We start from the raw sequence: 19,167 nt of genomic DNA on the forward strand, positions 1-19,167 counted from the left end.
TTGTTAAAGTTTTATTGCCCACTGCAAATATAGAAACTAAGACACAAATGTGCATTTCTTATATTAGTGTCTCATCAATGACCCAACACCCAAATAATATCTGCATTATGGTGGTCAAGTTGCGGTCCTAACCAGTGGCGGATGCTGGTCTTTCAAGGAGGGGAAGTTCAATTTCGGTCTACATCATAAAATGTGTCAGTTTATTTAGTCGTAAATTCTACCCTCCGTTCCTTTTCAAGAAAATGATCTGTGACCCTGTCGTACCAACAAGGCGTCTTTTCCAGGGACTTGACTAGTGTCCTCTCAATGGCCAGCAGAGCTAGGCTGCTTAAACGGCCTTGGCCCATGTGAAGTGTGTCCGCCTGTGAGTGCTTTTTGACGGTGGAGGGGCTCAGCAGCACCCGCTGGTCAGAAAGTGCAATAGAAGTCAGAAAGAGTGATAGAAGTCAGTCTCCAAACACAAGCAGCTACAAGCAGCTCATTTCGCTGTCAATCAAAAAGGGATTCAGCCTCAGACAGATCATCCAATCATCATGCAGAAGCTGAGCGTCCGGGCCAGCCGAGGCCAGCCCACTGCCCCGTAGACTCCCAGAGATGCTGAGCGTCCGATGGGCGGGACAAAGCCCAGCATTTATCCAATGACTCGTCTCGTTTCGCTGCACTTCGCTGCTTCGCAATTGAATTCTGTGGACGCACTGTGAAGCTACGGGAATGATTGAGAGGAAAGCCACGTCTTTACCAGTGATAAGAAGTTTTGATTCTGAACAAAAGTTGATCGCGTTGTAGTGCATATTTATTCAATGACATGTACACACAATAGTATATATTTGATCACTTATTTTTTGACATTTTAGGGGAAGCTGAGCCTCCCTTGCAGTCTTAGAGCAATCGCCTCTGGTCCTAACCACTGAAGAATAGCATGAAAGGAGGCTAAAACATGCGTAAAGCAAATGATGAAGTAGAGTCTGTAACTTTGGAACTAAATGTGCATAATTTGTATTGTGAGCGAAGCTGATAAAATAGACCCTAAATGTAGAGAAAATAGGTCATTTTAGTGTGTAAACTGATGTTGGTAAGACATTAATTATGTTTTTGGTGCATACATTTATAGTTTGGTACCCTAAATTTTAAAAAGACCTCTGTAAAAGGAATTAAAAAGCAAAAAATGTATGACACCGGCCCTTTAATCTCTGATATCAACGTGTGACTATCATTCAAGGTTGCTGCAGATATTCAATTGAAAGTCATGCTGATTAGGTGGTTTGACTCAACCAATCCGAGCAAAGGAGGCAGGACATAATCAACCAATCGGAGCTGAGAAGGCGGTGCATGTCACAAAACGGGTGGGGAAACAAATTACACCGCTATTGGGGAGAGAGTTTAAATGAGCGACTGGGGCTGGTGCCGTTACGAGGAACGGGCGACCGTACAGCGGGAAAACTGGAGTGTTTCCGCAGGCAGGTCAGTAATCATTAGTCCTTATAATACGACTGGAAACTGCGGAGGGTTTCACCGTAGCGTCGAGGGTTGAAATCCCCACTCTGCTCCATCAGCGTAAACCCCGTCCCTTCTCTGAGCTCTGCGGCGAATATGCAGCTTCTGCAGAGTGCAGTGGTCAGTGTCCTAAAGGCGCCGGACTTGGGGCTACTTTGGGCTTCTAGCTGAGTTTTTAACTCGCTCTTGAGGCAGTAGAGCTCAATGTTTTACTTTACTGGTAGTTTTCTTGCGTTGTAGTTACTGGAGAATTTTAATTATTTGCTTTAGACTCAGTGTGAATGTAGAATTGGGCGATATGGCGAAAATATACCATAACAATTTGTGAAAATGTGTTATATCATAATATTTGTACCATGTTAAATGTTAAATGATACAGGTTGGGCTTTAATTATGTACCCAAGGACTCTTCAGCCTAAGCTGGGAATCAAAATCTAGTCTGCCATGTGAAGGGCATTGATGTTACCCACTATAGCAACTACTGTTGAGGTTGGACGGTGTAACAAAAGTATGAAACTCCAAGAAATTGTATACAGTACAAAGGACCAGTCTGAGTGTCAGTGTAAGTTTGGGTAATGACTGAAACTTGCTGTGTGCCCAATTTAATGCTTTGTTAAATGTCATTGTGGTATGCTAGAATATGTATCATGCATAAAATAAGCAGTCAAAGCCATGTCCGAGCATAACTACTCAAAAAAAAAAAAAAATCTCACCAATGTGGTCAAGTTGCATGGCAGGGCTTTAGAACTGCAGGCAAGCTCTGGGCGTCTGAGTGGAGATATGAGTGGGAACTAATTGCATATTCATTAACATTCAGAATGAATGTGAAGGTATTAGAAATACACTGAAGATGTTTTCTTTTAAAGCATTTCAACAGAATATGACTTTTTTTTTCTTGGAACCTATGAGCTAATCATTTCTGACTATGTAATTCTGATGAACACAGATTTTCTAGGGGTTTAATGACTGGAAGTGAACTTTAAGTGGTTGTGTTTAGAGAAAATGGAACTGCTAGATTAGACAGAGAGTGTTCATTTTTAATTCTGGAGGGAAAAAAAAGTCAGGAAATCTGCTCATCCTTAAGCAGCACTCATTGCAGCCAAATAAGGAATAGCAGGGCCTCAGCTTGGGTTAGGCAGGCAAAGCTTAAGAGGCTTTAGACCCATTTTGACAGAGGGAGCTAGGCACCTCTTGGGCTTCAGTTTCACCTGCGAGGCTGCACTTGGACTGACTCAGCCTATTCTCCTGTGCTTCTAGGCCTTGTTTCAAAGAAGTGCACGTTTTTGCAGCTTATAACTGAAGGAGATGTGGGTTTTGGATCTTTTTCAGCAGCCCGATTTGTCCTAATGGGATGCAGATACTGCAGCATGGGCTGAGTGGAGCGGATCAACTTGCGGTCTCTTTTAGGTTTTACTTATAAGAAAAATGCCAAAAATAGATGAAATATTAATGGATGTAACAGTGTCAACATGTGCTTCTGTTAATGCTGAACAATGTGACCTCATCACCCACAGATAAATAAATCATGTAGACCACACTTGTAGACTGGTTGTGGGCTCTATCTGCCAAGCCTGAGGAGATAGTATCATTCTTAATACATAATGTGGCCAAAACCATGGCTACCCAAAAATATACAGAAGATGAGAATGATTGTCTTTCAGTTTAGGGGTTTAACAAACATCCATTATCATGGGAATCTTTTGTAGGTCAATGCTGGGTTAATATGCTAAAATGTTGACCTGCAGTAGCATTACGGCTACATTTATATATATATATATATATATATATATATATATATATATGGTTATGTTTATGTATTAGCATTACAAGTTCTGTACAAGGAAATATTGAAAATAACCACCCTACAATTACCAAGTCGGTGCATCCATAATAACAACTCATGTAAGTCTATTAGATGACACTGTGTCAGGGAAATTGACCCACAGACTTCTGTTTCATTAGAGTGTAGCTCCAGTGCAAAACTGCCGAAGCAAGCGTCAGACACCACACTTGTCTTGGCCAATCAGCTTTATTCAGGGTAAGGGAAAATTGGTGTAAATTAGATTTTTTTTTTTTTTGCTGAGCTAATCCTTTTCACTCCTTGAATATTTGCTGCATATTTATCTGTAAAATGCAGGAGTTGTTTATATGCTGCTCTTTTTATGACCAATGTATGGGAGTCTTTTGTATACCTGCTTGTTTGGGGTCGTTTTAACAACAATTTTAAAGGAAATCTTAGATTATCTCAGACACAAATGTGTTTGATGTGTTCTGTTGAGCCTATGATACAAGAGACAACATAACTTCCCAGCAGTGGTTAAGCAGCTGAAGAGTGGAATGATGTGAGATGTTTTCTATTCATCCTGTAAGTCTTATACTTAGCAGCAAAAACCTATTGTATTCAAATGGAATATGGAAGTGATTAAAAATAGTGGAGATTATTCAATTTCTGTTCAGGTGGACTGTCGAGGAATTATGAAGCATAAGGCATCACTGTACTTTGGTGAATATTATGGTGAATGTAACTGTAGACTTGTCTTTTATTAATTGATATCAACATTTCCAGTGTGCACTATGTCCACCATTTGCTTCAATTATTTCTTCAACTATTTAGTTTTTTTTAGAGAAAATTGAATTTTGTTTTTCAAATAATTCAAAAGTAATATTTTGCCACACCTCCAATGCTTAGTCTTAGAAATTGGTTGTGTTTTCTGCTTCATGTGATACCAGTAATCCCAAACACACTCAGTTTCTTTCTTTGTAACAGAGGAACAGGTTCATTTCTGCAGGGTAGTAATAGGTGGTACATCTGTGCATGTGTGGTTGGTATTGGCTCATTAGGCCCAGGTTAAAGCTTGTGGTTTAGATTGTGGATGTAAACCAGGCTAAGCTAGGTGAGGCATTCCAGCACTTGGGTGAAACTCCAGTGTTAGTCTATCTGGACGCTGTCTACTTCACCTGATTGATGAATAATTTGTGCTGTCGTGTTAATTTTTTATAACCTTTGTGTAGAATCATGTTACTTATGTCCAGTGTTCTGAGGAGACAGAGGTGTCATGAAACTCAGCTTCAATGATTTACCACTGAAAAAAATGATATCAGTACATTGAGACAAATGGCTTTTAGATACTTATGGCTTAGAGACGTGTGCTTTTTGGCAGAAGATGGTGATAAGAGCTGTGTGGCAGTGTGGTCAAGGTATTATGCTCACCTTGATATCTTGCTGTTCTTGAACTCCTGTGATTAGCTTTAGTGGAGTAAATGTCTAATCTAAATGTCTAAGGGTACCATCTAGTTTTAAACCATGATATTGTTTCAGTAGGCAATCTTTAGTCATGAATTAAAAAATGTGTTATAATATAACACATTTTCACATTGCTTACATTGTGTGTAACTTTCTTCATGTCCAATAGAAATGCTCCAAAATTATTTGGAGAGGGTGGTGGCATTTTAACAAGCTTGAATCTGAAGGTATTTTTGCTGGAAATCACCATTACTCACATCAGAGTGGAAGAAATATAGCATGACAATACGTCCAGATATTTTCAAGACATTGAAAATAGCAATTATAATTTTTAGTGTTCTTAACGTTGTATAAAAGCTCCAATGTTGCCATGTTTTATAGCAATTTTAAAAGAATATGAAACAATTATCATTTATAAACAGTTATTTTAGTTTTCACATACTAGACAGCAGTGTATTGAATTAACCAGGGCTCATTCACTTAGGCTCTATTTGTAAAGAAAGGTTTATTTACATGCTCATGTTTAGATGCTCATGATGTCCACAATATGTTCATGAAAATATAAAGTTTTTTATTATTATTTCTTTATTTTAACCAGATTTTATTCAGCTTTGTTCAGACCTTATCGGGCCTGAATAAAGCTGAGAACAATCTGGTGAAGGGGTGTACATTTGATTATAAACACCTATCAGCGCTGCAATGATTGAGGAGTCCTCCACCGGATGTTTCTCCCAGACACCTGACTCTCTCTCTGTCCACTTTGTGTTAATGTTACCCCACGTTGCCTAGCAACCCTCCGTCTTCCCCCTCACCCTCCTTCACCCCTATTGGCTGCAGCAAATGTGAGAGTGGTACTCAATGTGTGCGTGTACGTGTTTTTGTTAGTCCTACGCCTTTTCAAGGTCTTCACGCACAAAGCTGAATACTAATGAATTAAAGTAAACACCACAACGAACAGACAATTTATGGTTCCATTTGGGCCGTGCTGACAGATTCCTCTTTTCACTTCTTGCTGGCCTTGCAGATTGTAGAGCAGCTGGCATGGAGATGGCGGCGGGCCGTTTGGCTAAGAGGCCCTCCAGTCCTCTACTTAAAGATGCAGACGATACTGACCGCACACAGCAAAACTGGGCAATGGGCAAAAGGCCTATATCCTACCTTTTTCTGGTTGTTTACTGTAATCCACTAGCAACATTAATGTGCTTTTATATACATTTATGTGCTTTATCCCTTAGAAAGAAACAGACTGTTCCTTGCTACTGCACATTTAAGACTCATATACAGCCGTATGCAAAACAATTAAAAACTGCAAACCAAAGTGTTGTTGATTTTCAGAGTGAAAAATCCATTTTGTCTGTGATGAAAATTAACGTGTTTGTAATTAAATATGCCTTACCTTCGGTAGAATTCACATATTAGCCTATATTTTATTTTTTCAATACAGAAAATGCAACAAATAAAATGAGATTGGGCATTGTAATAAAATGTAGGAATGATTGAAGTATGTAGAGGCTGTGTTAACATATTTTCACATTGCAAATCAAGAAATCACATAGTGCTGGGAGATAAGAGCGCACATCAATATTACGATTAATTGTACATTTTACCACAATTACAATTATTTTGTTTTTTAATTTTTGACCCTCATCGTTCAGTGACAAGGCTTGTACTGTAAATATGCTCCAGTATTAAGTATGGGATATTTTTTCTAATGTTGCTGGGAGCTTTTTACTCTCTTGTTTTATGAGCACTGTTCATATTTGTTGTGTGATTGTGCTTTGGTCACTGAAATTTTTTTCTCAGCGTTTACATATGAATTCTTTTTGTTCAATGTCTTCTTAATTATAGTCAAAACACATGTCCAAACCTCAGATGCTGTATTTTTCTTTGGTACTAACTCAAGGCACTTGGTCTGCCTCAGCATTTAGTTTACTTCCATGTGGCAGATAGCAGTGACTACAGCTTGGTAGCGGGACAGTACATGAACACACAGTGGGAAAATAGCAGAATAAACAACATGAACAACAACAACAAAAACAGTTTAGTTGATTTAGTTGACAAGAATATGTTGATTAGAAGTTCTGAATGTCGATTTCGATTATTTTCTGATTAATTGAAATATTTGACAAGGGTATATATTTTCATGAACTCTGCTCTGGTTGGATGTTTCACCATATACAAAAGCAATCCTGGTTGAAACTCTTCTTATAATTTTATTTTCAGTGGGTGGGGCTATAGAGCTGTACGATATATTATCAGGAGTATGCAGATATTTTGGTGTGTAAAATCCTAAATGTATATTTTCAGAATTCTTGTAGAGAGTAAGCTGACATTTTGAAAAAATAAAAACATTGGACACATTTTGAAAAAAATAAATATGTAAATTTATGTAAAGAAAGTTATTTGAATATTTAAAATATATATATATATTTACCAAAAAAAGGTAGCTAACATTTTGTTGTGAGTCAGGTTGATTTTCTCCCAGTAAGTGTTCTCATGACCTTATCGGAGCACTAGTAGTTCAGTGGCTAACAAATCTCTGTGTACTCATCTCACATATTTGCACAAGTGTGTTATCACTCTTTATAAAGGTCCTGTAGTGGCAGCATTACTCAATAGTGAGATTTAGAGTCTTCTGTCATGGTGTTATGGAAGCACTTGAAATTGCTGGATTATCAGAGAGTTGTTTTTAGGTGTGACGGAACAGTCTGTATCCCCCCCACCACCACACCAACACCACCACCGCCAAATTATCACCCCCCACCCCTCACTCTCAGAACAGACGGCTCTCAAACAGTTGTCACTGTCTGCATTCCACACATTAACTCTGAAATTTTTCTTGAAGTGGCTTTTGCAAGAGTCATCTAGCATAATGACTAACAGTCATATCCTTGTGAGTGGGATCTAATGATCAAATCAGATTGGACTTTGTTATGATTTCTATTTTACAGTGAGTGAAGGGGGATTTCTACAATGATTCTTAAAAAACAGTGTTATATATTCATATGTATTCTGAGGCAATGACCAGTCTTCATATAAAGCTTTCAAAGATTTATTGTAGTTATTTCTTTGTATAATAAATATTTTTGTGCTACAATGTATTACTTTCATGTTACACTGAGAAAAAAAAATCAGCTAAAACTGAGGGTCATCAATTTGATGCACGTTATTTGAATGGGTATTAGATGGACCCTTGGTGTTTTTTGTTACTAGTAATGGGCTGTATCCACATTTTTCATACTGTCTTTCAATCTCAAATTATAAACATGACATATGGTATTACGGTGGGGTCGGGTTGGGGGTGCACTGTCGGGCTCTGTGAGCCTCATATCTGGGAGTGTGGGTCGAATGAAGGGTTTTTGGCGTTGTGCAGTTCACAGCCCAACAGAGGGATAAAGCCTTATATATCTGAGCATAAAGGCAAGGGAAGAGTCTTCTGAGTATTTTGTTTTCAGCTTCATTCTTCTGTCTTTTAACCAAAACTCAGTGCTAAACTCACAACTGCGATTGGATACTGGGCTTGTGATTTTTCCCCACACGTTTTCAGAGTGACATCACCAGTCAATGAGGTCCCACAGTGCCTCCTCCCTGTGGCTCTCTTAAATGCACATGAATAAACTCTTTGGCATTGTACTTAAAAACACAGAATAGAAATCTGACAAACAACAAACATCATATATACCACGTATCAGTGGCGGATGCTGGTCTTTCAAGGAGGGGAAGCTCAATTTCGGCCTACACCATAAAATGTGTCGGTTTATTTATACGTAAATTCTACCCTTTTCAAGAAAATGATCTGTGACCCTGTCGTACCAACAAGGCGTCTTTTCCAGGGACTTGACTAGTGTCCTCTCAATGGCCAGCAGAGCTAGGCTGCTTAAACGGCCTTGGCCCATGTGAAGTGTGTCCGCCTGTGAGTGCTTTTTGACGGTGGAGGGGCTCAGTAGCACTCACTGGACAGAAAGTGCAATAGAAGTCAGAAAGAGTGATAGAAGTCAGTCTCCAAACACAAGCTGCTACAAAAAAACCATCAGAAATAGAAGCTCGATTTGTCGCTAGTCGTTTTTAACAAAGAAAATGCCGCTAAGAGGTTTTAGAAAGTCTCTGGTTCAACTCAGAACAGAATGAAAATGTAATGCTCGCACGGATCTTTACACCAAAGGATCGCTGATTCGCTCATTTCGCTGTCAATCAAAAAGGGATTCAGCCTCAGACAGATCATCCAATCATCATGCAGAAGCTGAGCGTCCGGGCCAGCCGAGGACAGCCCACTGCCCCATAGACCCCCAGAGACCCTGAGCGTCCGATGGGCAGGACAAAGCCCAGCATTTATCCAATGACTCGTCTCGTTTCGCTGCACTTCGCTGCTTCGCTATTGAACTCTGTGGACGCTCAGCGTCCGCACTGTTTAAAGCACTGTGAAGCTGTGGGAATGATTGAGAGGAAAGCCGCATCTTTACCAGTGATAAGAAGCTGATTCTGAACAAAAGTTGAGCGCGTTGTAGTGCATATTTATTCACTGACATGTACACACAACAGTATATATTTGATCACTTATTTTTTGACATTTTAGGGGAAGCTGAGCTTCTCTTGCAGTCTTAGAGCAATCGCCACTGCCACGTATCCTATTTGGCACTATTAAAAACACCAAATAGCCAAAGCCAAAGGCTTTCTCACAGGATTGTTTGCTTGCGAATAAAGCTGCGAACCTTTAACCCCGAGAACAAGTACAATCGATTTGTAAACGTCAAGAGTGCTGGAATGTAACCCGTCGTTTCTGTTTGAAGTCCTAAATGAAAAAGTAGTGCTGTTGTGTATGTTATGCAAGAAATGTGGCCGACCCCTTTTACACACCAGTCACAGGGAAGTGTGAGGAAGGGGTCACCATTTTTTGGGAGATGGTGATATGGTAAACTGAGTCATCTAGTTTTAACGAAGAGGCTTAAACATTCATATAAACAATTGTCACAAAGGTGTGGTAGTCAAAACCCAGCCATTAATCCAATTGCCCAAATATTTATAGCAAGTGACATGCTCAGTGAATGTACCATTTTGGGTACAGTTATACCAAATTACTGTCTACAAGAGCATGAGGCTGTAGCACTCTCTCTACACAGACCAGCTGAAGAATCTTTTAAATGTATTACAGATAAAGGCTTTTAGGATTCTTTTGCATAGCAAAGTGCATGTCTGGGCTGGAAGAAAATATTAATAATTCATACAGTAATGCAAACACTGTGTGCTGTAAATGTACCATAGCAACATTGGGTTAATTATCCTATCGGAGTGGTAGAAATTAATATAATGTACATTAAATACCTTGTAGGATGTCTGTCTTTCTTTCACTTTCATTCAAGATTTAAAGAATAGAGTTAGCAGCTAGGCTGCCCTTTTCTTGACAGCTTTATTACAGCAACACAACTGATCCAGCTAATCAGCTAATCAAGACGGAAAACATTAAGGCAGAGGAAGTCCAATGATATACGGGATAAATATAGCAACATATTGTTCCTTCAATTCAAAATAAATATTGATCAGTCAGTGATCAATTTATTTTTAGTGTGCTTTTAACAACAGGTGTTGTCACCAAGCAACTTTATAGCATTCCAGGTCCTAGCCCCATGTGAGCAAGGCCACAGTGGCAAAAACAAATTCTCTCAAAGCATTAGGAAGAAACCCTGAGAAGAACCAAGTCTAATGTGGGAACCCATCCTCCTCTGAACTTTGCATGTACAACAATGTAGGTGTGTCTAGTACTAGTGTCCCGTGAGTTGGCACAGATTTTGAACTCTCCAGCAGCACTGCTGTGTCTGGTCAGCTAACACCAGTGCAGCAGGTGCTAACATGCTAACACCCTATCAGTGTCACTGCAGTGTTGAGAATACCTACTTTGTTGTGGTTCTCACTACTGAAGAAAGATATAAGGCTAACAAAGTATGCAGAGCAACCAATAAACAAGTCTCTTTAGCTGTAGAAGTTCAAAGTACACCTGTATGGTGTATGGAGCTGTTAAAATGGACAGATAGTTAAGAAACGAGGTGGATTTTAATTTATTGCTCATTACATTACATCACATTTTTATACTTTTTAACTGAGAGTTTGGGATGATAAATTGTTAATCGTTCATTATTTTAAACAACTATTTTACTCACTCGTCTCTAATTACATAAGCATCTCAAAGGAAATACAAAATCAGTGTTAAAATCAGTGGGGTTGTCCACTGAAAATACAAATCTAATACCAGTTAAGATTCTTCTGTCTATACTCCCTATTGGTGTGAGAGTAGACATTATTTGTCAAGCTTTGAGGGATTGTCCACTCTATGGATAAAGGCTATTTGTGACGCCCGGACAGTGACAATTATGCGCATGCTCAGGCACTCTTCCTCTGCTGTGTGGACACTTGTTGTCCTTTGTGCTGTGCCTGCCTGAGTTGACCAGAGCCATGCCAGGAACTTTTGACTCATCTCTGCTGCTGTTTACTGACACATACATGTTTCTGATATGAAATCACAGTTAATACTGCTAGTAATTTCTGGTTCTTTTAGAGAAATTGATACAAAGAAGTTAATAATATTTAAAGGAAGATATGAAAAGACTGACTTTTTCTTTTTTACTGAATGTACACCACCTTACCACATGAGCTGCCTAAGTCAGAAAATGTGTGATAGAACCAGACATCCTGTTTTTTGAGCCACCTCACCTGATCTCCAATCACTTTGCGGGACCCGTGTTTACATGAGACCACAAATGTGTGGTTTAATCATACACAACATACACAGTGAGAGCAAAGCAATCACAGGACCAAGCAAAAATTACAAAAAGGAGACTGGAGAAGTTGGAGAAATGAGCCAAAACAGTTAAAACAAGAATTGAATTTTTGTCTCTCTTGATGCTGCTACTTGATAGGGTGTGAGCTATGCAGGGCTCATTGACATTTAAAGGAACAGATGCTGAAATTGGTTGTTCGGAAAAGTGCCCTTTAGACAGGGGGAAAAGTGCTGTTTTGATTGATCCTTTTGATGCTTTGACAGAAGCATGTCATAAATATTTAATTTAACATGTTAACTTGTTGACATTTTTTTTCCCTAGGAAGTCCATGGTTATTTCAGTGAGGCAAAGCCTCATTCTGCACATGGTATAACAATGTGGCTTGTGCCTGATGGGCCTGCCTGACTCATTGTGCTTGATTAGCCTGCCAGTCTACTATAACAAATATTTACAGAAGAAAAAGAAAAAAGTTGATCAGTGAAAACACAGGATATGTTTTTTTTTATGCTGTTTTTTTTTTAGTTAAATGAAATTTCAAGAGAATGAACATCACAGATTTCTCACAGATTCAGTTTTTATGGTATTTTACAAAATGTTCCAACTTTCTAGAAAAAGGTATTTGCAGGTTTTAGTACTGACAGGGTTGATGTTGCTTTTTTTACCCCCTAAGAGGTTTGTTATGATTCTTTGCACTGACAGTGACTGTGTTGTACTAAAATAAGGCATGTTCAAATCCAGGCTGGCTGAGGAAAAGGCAGCAGGCGCATACATTTCCTTTTAGGCCGCAGTTGTTTAAAGGTGCTGCTGGGAAAGTGGAGGAGCTGGAACAGTTGGAGCGCGTCAGTGTGGGCTATGGGCCAGCGTGTCTGCTGAAGATGTTTACGGTACTGAGGGGGTCTTCTCAATTAAAGTGGTCCGGCTGCTGCTCTCCAGTACTCCTCCAGAGCCATGTTTGGAGCTGCGTGCCCTGATCCAGTATGGCCCTGCTCTGTCTCTGCCCCTAACTGCCAGTTGTTGACAAAGCAAAAGTCAAACTCTGTTACATAAGCATCTCTCTATCTTCCTTTTTCTTTCTATGTCTGAGTAGCAGACTCCTTTGTACAGCTCTTTTGTGTATGAGTGTCTAACTATTCTTTTTACAGTGACACAATCCTCTCAAGAATTTATGCGATTAAATTTCCCCAATTTTTTTTCCCCAATTCTTTATTTTGGAATGGCTTCATATTCATTAGGATCACAGCAAGCTCAGACCCTAAACATAATCACCGCTTGTGACCCAAGGTGAGGATTGATCATAGGAAATTGACAGTACCTGTGTTTTGTTTTTTCATCTTTATGCAAATGGAATAGAAACATGTATTTCTATACATTTTATAAACTTTTTGGCAGGATATTAAAAGAATAATTTTTGTTTGGCATATATTGTGTTATATGCTCTGTTATTTTCCTATTTGGAAATCCCTTATTCATTGCACTGTTAACATCACTGGGCTGCTATCTGTGGCATGCCCATCAGGCCCACTTGTTGTATGTGTATGTCTGTTTGGAATGTGGCAGACTGGCCAGGGACTGAAATCTTCATAACTGCTTTTAATGAGCTGGTGGCAAGTATGACGAGCTATCCCTGGGTGCTCTTGATCGAGTGCCTGTGATCCTAACAAGGACGTTTGAGCTGGTGTTGACTGTTGGAATAATGCTATGGTCAGTGCCCAGTTGGGCCTGTGTCTTTTCCCCCGGGGCTTCAAATACTCCTGGACAACAATCTGGTTTTCTACACAACGAATATGCTGATGTGAGAAATAGCAAATATGTCATCCCTCCCCAGCATATTTATACCTCCTCGGCCTCCAAATATTCCTGAACAACAGTGTGGCTGCCTACATGATGAATAAGCCAAGAAGGTATGAGATATTTGCTATTTCTCACATGGATGCCTGGTATTTTTGATGGGGATGAGGAGATTGATGATGTAATGTGGTCTACACATGTTGAGTAGGTGCCACATTCCCAGGTGGCAAGTGGTGACAGGCCCATTTTGGTAGTTGTGGCATGGAAACAATCAAAGTGTGGTCAAGGTTGAGTCCTTGGAAGGGAAAAAACAGCATAGCCACCTCCTGTCCAAGTCCGTCTAATATGTTTCTCTCTTTGAGCAAGGTGACGTTGCAATGTAATGTTGCCTTTTTGACGTACGAACAAATAGCTTATGTGATTTTATTTGAACAGATTTTAAAAAATATATAACAAATAATATTTAGTAAAATATAAAATGTTCAATATATGTAAATTGATGTTGAAATATTTATCCCACTTTTAAATGGATGCATATGTATTGTTCTGCTTTATTGAATTACAAATTGCTGTTACATAATTAATCACCTGAGACAGTGAGTGTGATTGAGGACTATTTCCATTTACAAGATGATGCAAAGCAGTGACCATAGGCCATGTGCTAATCCTGTAGTTAACATTAATCCTGAAGATGTTGTTTTCGTGCCACCGTAATGTTCCAACACTTTTAAATGGCTTTACTACTTTATAACTGCAGTAATGATTGTTAATTGATTTCTTTCTTTACATTTAAAATGAGTTCCTTAAATGGGACAGCTCTTAAATAGAATAGTTACATGGAAGACTATTTTGTGGTAGAAAATGGGAGCTTAATCTTCCTTAATTTCTTCACATTGGTAGATCTTATTTGTATGACGTAATGCATAAAATGTGATAAAAATTTAATATAGTATCTGTAATATAGAATCTTCTGAGGTGGATGTCTTAAAAATTATTTTTTATTTCTTTAACTTTAATAGAGGTAAATCCCTAATAAGGCAAATCATTTTTTGAGGAGGGCGGCACGGTGGCGCAGCAGGTAGTGTCGCAGTCACACAGCTCCAGGGGCCTGGAGGTTGTGGGTTTGATTCCCGCTCTGAGTGACTGTATGTGAGGAGTTGGTGTGTTCTCTTTGTGTCCGTGTGGGTTTCCTCCGGGTGCTCTGGTTTCATCCTACAGTCCAAAAACACACGTTGGCAGGTGGATTGGTGACTCAAAAGTGTCTGTAGGTGTGAGTGAATGTGTGTGTGTCTGTGTTGCCCTGTGAAGGACTGGCGCCCCCTCCAGTGTATTCCTGCCTAATGCCCAATGATTCCAGGTAGGTTCTGGACCCACCGTGACCCTGAACTGGATAAGCGCTTACAGATAATGAATTTTTTGAGGAAAAATAAGTTAGTATTTCAAGAGAATGTTATGTTGTTGCTCTGAATTATTGGTCAATATACATAGAAAATGGCACTTAGTAAGTATGTTGAGATATTAAGTCAGATATCAGAGGTATTTTACAAAAATAAGTCATTATTAAAAAAACATATCTAGCACCATTAATTTTTTAAAATTATTACTACTTCAATAATGTCATCGCTGAAACACTAATTCCTCCAGGACTTCCCCCAAAATCACTACAGAACAGGTATAATTTGGGTGGTTAACACTAACGTGGTGGTGATATGCTATTGTGTGTTGCGCTGGTATGAGTGGATCAGACACAGCAGTCCTGCTGGAGGTTTTAAACTCTGTATCCACTCATTGGCCTCTGTATTAGTTACACCTACCTTGTTGGTCCCTCTATTAGATGCAAAAACTGAGACAGCGGCTCTTCTGTTGCTGCACGATTTATGTTAGTCATCAGTGGTCACATGACATTGCCCACAGGACACTGATGGCTGGATATTTTTGGTTCGTTGCTGTGTCCAGCAGTGTCGTTGAGGTGTTTGGACACAGCAGTGCTGCTGGAGTTTTTAATCTAGTTGTACCAGTGCGACAGAAGCTAACATGCTACCATCATGCCCATGTCACTGCAGTGCTGAAAATGATCCACTTCCCAAATACTACCTGCTCTTTGGTGGTCCTGTGGGAGTGCTGGCTATTAAAGAACAATGTGAACCAAACATGTATGCGGAGTAACAGACAGGTTACTCTGCAATTGTACCTACAAAATTCACATATAAGATCATTTCACAAGATCTAATATTCTAAAATAGTCAAAGACCATTTTAGAATATTAGAGTGTGCAACATTGTTATTGACCAGACAGTGTATACACTTCATGAGTTCTTGGTTAGATGATTACAATGTCCTCTTTTATGGTCTGCCTTCTAAATCGCTTCATTCTCTCCAGCTCATTCAAAATTCTGCTGCCAGAATTTGGTCTTGTGCCTGCTTATCTGAATATATTACTGCAGCCATATGTCCCATCTTGCAAATTAAGGTCCTTTGATTCAGGTTGTTTAGCTATTCCTAGTTTCAGACTGTCCACTGTGGGTGGCAGTACATTCAGTGTTGCTCTCCCATTTAAAGCTCAGCTCAAAACCTCTTAACAAAATATTTCAATCACTCACAACCACCATTCCAGGTTACAGATACATGAGTTTGTTAAACTGAAAGCCTAATTTCTTGTGTTTTATTAGTCCATCCTTGTTGTTATGAATAACCCCCATCACTAGTAGGCTGCCTTTTACTTTAATGGATTGGAAATTATTTGTAATAATACAGCAAAAACACTAGCAGCCTGTGAATTGTTACTCTTTACTTACCCTGCAGTCACTGATATTTTTGTGCATCAACAAAGACTGATTGTAGTTTGTTTAATTGTGTTTTCTTAATTCGGTTTTCAGCAGCATTATCAATCAATCAATCAAATTTTATTTATATAGCGCATTATCAGTCTCTTTCTTTCTCGCTGATCTCTAATCTAGAGAGTTTTATACTTTCAAGTGCTAAATTCATTCATTCATTCATTCATTCATTGTCAGTAACTGCTGATCCAGTTCAGGGTTGCAGTGGGTCCGGAGCCTACATGGAATCACTGGGCGCAAGACAGGAACACACCCTGGAGGGGGCGCCAGTCCTTCACAGGGTGACACACACTCATGCGTTCACTCACACTTATGGACACTTTTGAGTAACCAACCCACCTACCAACGTGTGTTTTTGAACCGTGGGAGGAAAGCCACATGGACACGGGTAGAACAAACCGACAGACACCGGACTTGAACCCACTACCTCAGGTCCCTGGAGCTGCACCACTGTGGCACCCTATGAGCTAAATTCATTTTCTTAATTTCATATTTTCAATGAACTGGAATCAATAAAGCTTTCATAAAATGTTATGGATTTGTGTTGTAGATTTTATGCAAGGCTTTTTTTGTTTTGTAAATTGAAATGGTTACTTATAGAATAGTCACTGAATGTTTCATCAGGGACCCTAAAGTGCTTCTTCTAAGGTAGTGTTTGTTAATCCTACTCTATGGGACCTGCTGGTTGTTTTACCTGCTCCTGCACACCTGATCCAGCCCATCCACTGATTATGAAGCTGGATCAGGTGTGATGAGGCAGGTACGACAACCACTGATACTTTGTTTCCCAGTGGGTCTCTGAGAATCTGAAAGCAGATGGAGTTTTTTTTTTTTAAAGTGTAAATTCACTTCTTGGCTGTCAGTGGTTGCAAAGCTTATGAATCTAATTACTCAGGAAGCTGAAATATTTGCAAATAATGATTTGTTTCTGGCATATATTAGTGTCAAATTGGTGTAATTTTAAAAAGAGATGTGACTTTATTTAGTGCTCTAATTTGGAAGCTAATGTGTAGCCTGTTGAAGCTTGAAACCCAAAGATACATGTGCCTCAGTAACAGTCGGATGTCAGTGTGTTATCACCTCCATCTCCATCTTAATATGGTCATAATTTGCATTACAGCTAATAGCTGAAGGTTTGTATGTTTTGATGTAAAAAGGCATTGTAATATTCAGCTAAACCTGACAAATTGAATGAGGTCCTGGAGAGCTAACATGCTTATACAGATCATGACAAATGTTAGGCCAAGGTCTTCCTATTACGTAGTCGCAGCTGATTATAGACTAGAGAATATTTGTTTCTGCATCCTTGTTCACTTGTTTGATTCCTTGTTTCCTTCTTCATAGGGCTCTCCAGCAGGGGGCACAGTGAGACTAGATGCAGCCCCTGGTAAGTCACATTTCTATCTACCTGAAGTTTGTAAGAGTTTTGTGTAATGGATGCAAGACTTGGACCATTACAGTGTCTCTGGCCTCCTCAGCAGCCCTTAAAGTACTTGCAGTCTGAATGACCACAATAGCAGTAATAAGGGGATACAATAATTTCACTAATGAAATTCCCTATAACCTGAGATATGACACTACTTCTTTTATGTTATGAATGAGCAAATCCTAGACAAATTGGACCCAATCCTTCTAAAGGAACAGTCCTGTTTTGTTTGAGTGTATCACATGACAACATCAACTTTCTGATCTATAAACTTCTATAAACTGTGTGTTGAAAATGTTGTTTCTCACATACTTCCAGCGGTTATGATGTAAACTTTGCCCAGTCAGAGATGTTCCCAAGCCTAATAGACTGTGCATGCTAAGGTCAACACATACAGTGTATGATAATCACTGTGCTGTGATACCCCCATGTTTTCCAGCAGATTTCTTGATTGATTTCTAACTGTAGGAAGGTTCATGAGTAAGCAAACAGTAACAGGCCCTCTCTGTGCTCCCTGCTGGCTTGCTGTATTGTTAAGTCTGTGTTCCTCTCGAACAGGGCCTCAACTTCCTTCAGCCCATCCATCTTTCCCCTCTCGCTTTCATTTTGAAGCTCTTTTTCTTACACAGTGGGTGGTTGTTTGTACTTTTCACAGCTTTATACTAAAACAGAGAGAGGGATTAGGATAGAAATGCAAATAGGCACAAAACGGAAAGAAAATTGGTGATGCATTGATATTGGAATATTGAGCCCATGCAGATATTCAATGTATTTCATGTAAATATCGGTTGATGCTGATGTTAATGCGAATGCTGAAGCATTAATATTTATAAGATGTAGAAATTTTCCTGGATTAGCATTACTGGGTAATACTGTATTAGACTACTGTCTAATGTCTACTGTATGGTTGAACGTGCAGTAAAATATAATAATATAATTATGTCAAAATATTCTGCTCTTCTGGATGACATTAAATGCAGTAAGTTCATGAGATATATTTATGTAAATATGGGTTTCTAAATATTAGACATTAATATTTTCTCATAGTTCAACTTTTATCTTTTTTCATAATTTTTGAGCTTTCGGTTGTTTATGTCTTTTTTAAATGGGAAAAAAAGATGTTTTCTGATGTTTCGAGCCCATTGTGCATGATCAAATATTGATTAGATATAGGTCATAATTAAAAATCTATCCTATGCCAATAAAGTACTTGATATGGTTATCTGCTAAAACATTGTTTAATTTCTGAATTGGATCATAGTTTTATAATCTATCCTTTGATGCCATAAAACAACATAATGGTTATAATAACATACATAACATATTAATAACATAATATTGTGATTAGCAAAAACTTGTGATTAGCACAAGTTGTGATTAGCAAAAACTATTCAAGCATTTCACTTATCCTTTCACATCTCTGCTTGTGTCTCACAGCACGTCCGCTCATTGCAAGTCCGCGCACCGTCTCTGCTGTGCGGGTCACTCCTTTGAGGACAATGAAGAGCTCTCCTGACCTTATCCCCACTGGTGAGAGCATCAGTTACTTCTCACACTCTACAAATGCAGTTTATCTCTGAAGTTTAAACTCACTTAAACATGCTGTCA

General features: G+C 39.0%; 1 protein-coding gene across 1 annotated transcript in view; it reads left to right on the forward strand.

The window, feature by feature from the left end:
• Positions 1–10,402: 10,402 nt before the first annotated feature.
• LOC136705787 (sorbin and SH3 domain-containing protein 1) overlaps positions 10,403–19,167 on the forward strand; it is a 47,719-nt gene continuing 38,954 nt past the window's right edge. The window contains exons 1-3 of the mRNA XM_066679548.1: positions 10,403–10,478; positions 17,478–17,520; positions 18,997–19,089. Of these exons, the coding sequence (XP_066535645.1) occupies positions 10,467–10,478; positions 17,478–17,520; positions 18,997–19,089 (148 nt within the window). The 5' untranslated portion in view covers positions 10,403–10,466. The remainder of the gene's footprint in view (positions 10,479–17,477; positions 17,521–18,996; positions 19,090–19,167) is intronic.

The sequence above is a fragment of the Hoplias malabaricus genome, chromosome 8 (assembly GCF_029633855.1).
Source record: "Hoplias malabaricus isolate fHopMal1 chromosome 8, fHopMal1.hap1, whole genome shotgun sequence".
Classification (NCBI taxonomy): domain Eukaryota; kingdom Metazoa; phylum Chordata; class Actinopteri; order Characiformes; family Erythrinidae; genus Hoplias; species Hoplias malabaricus.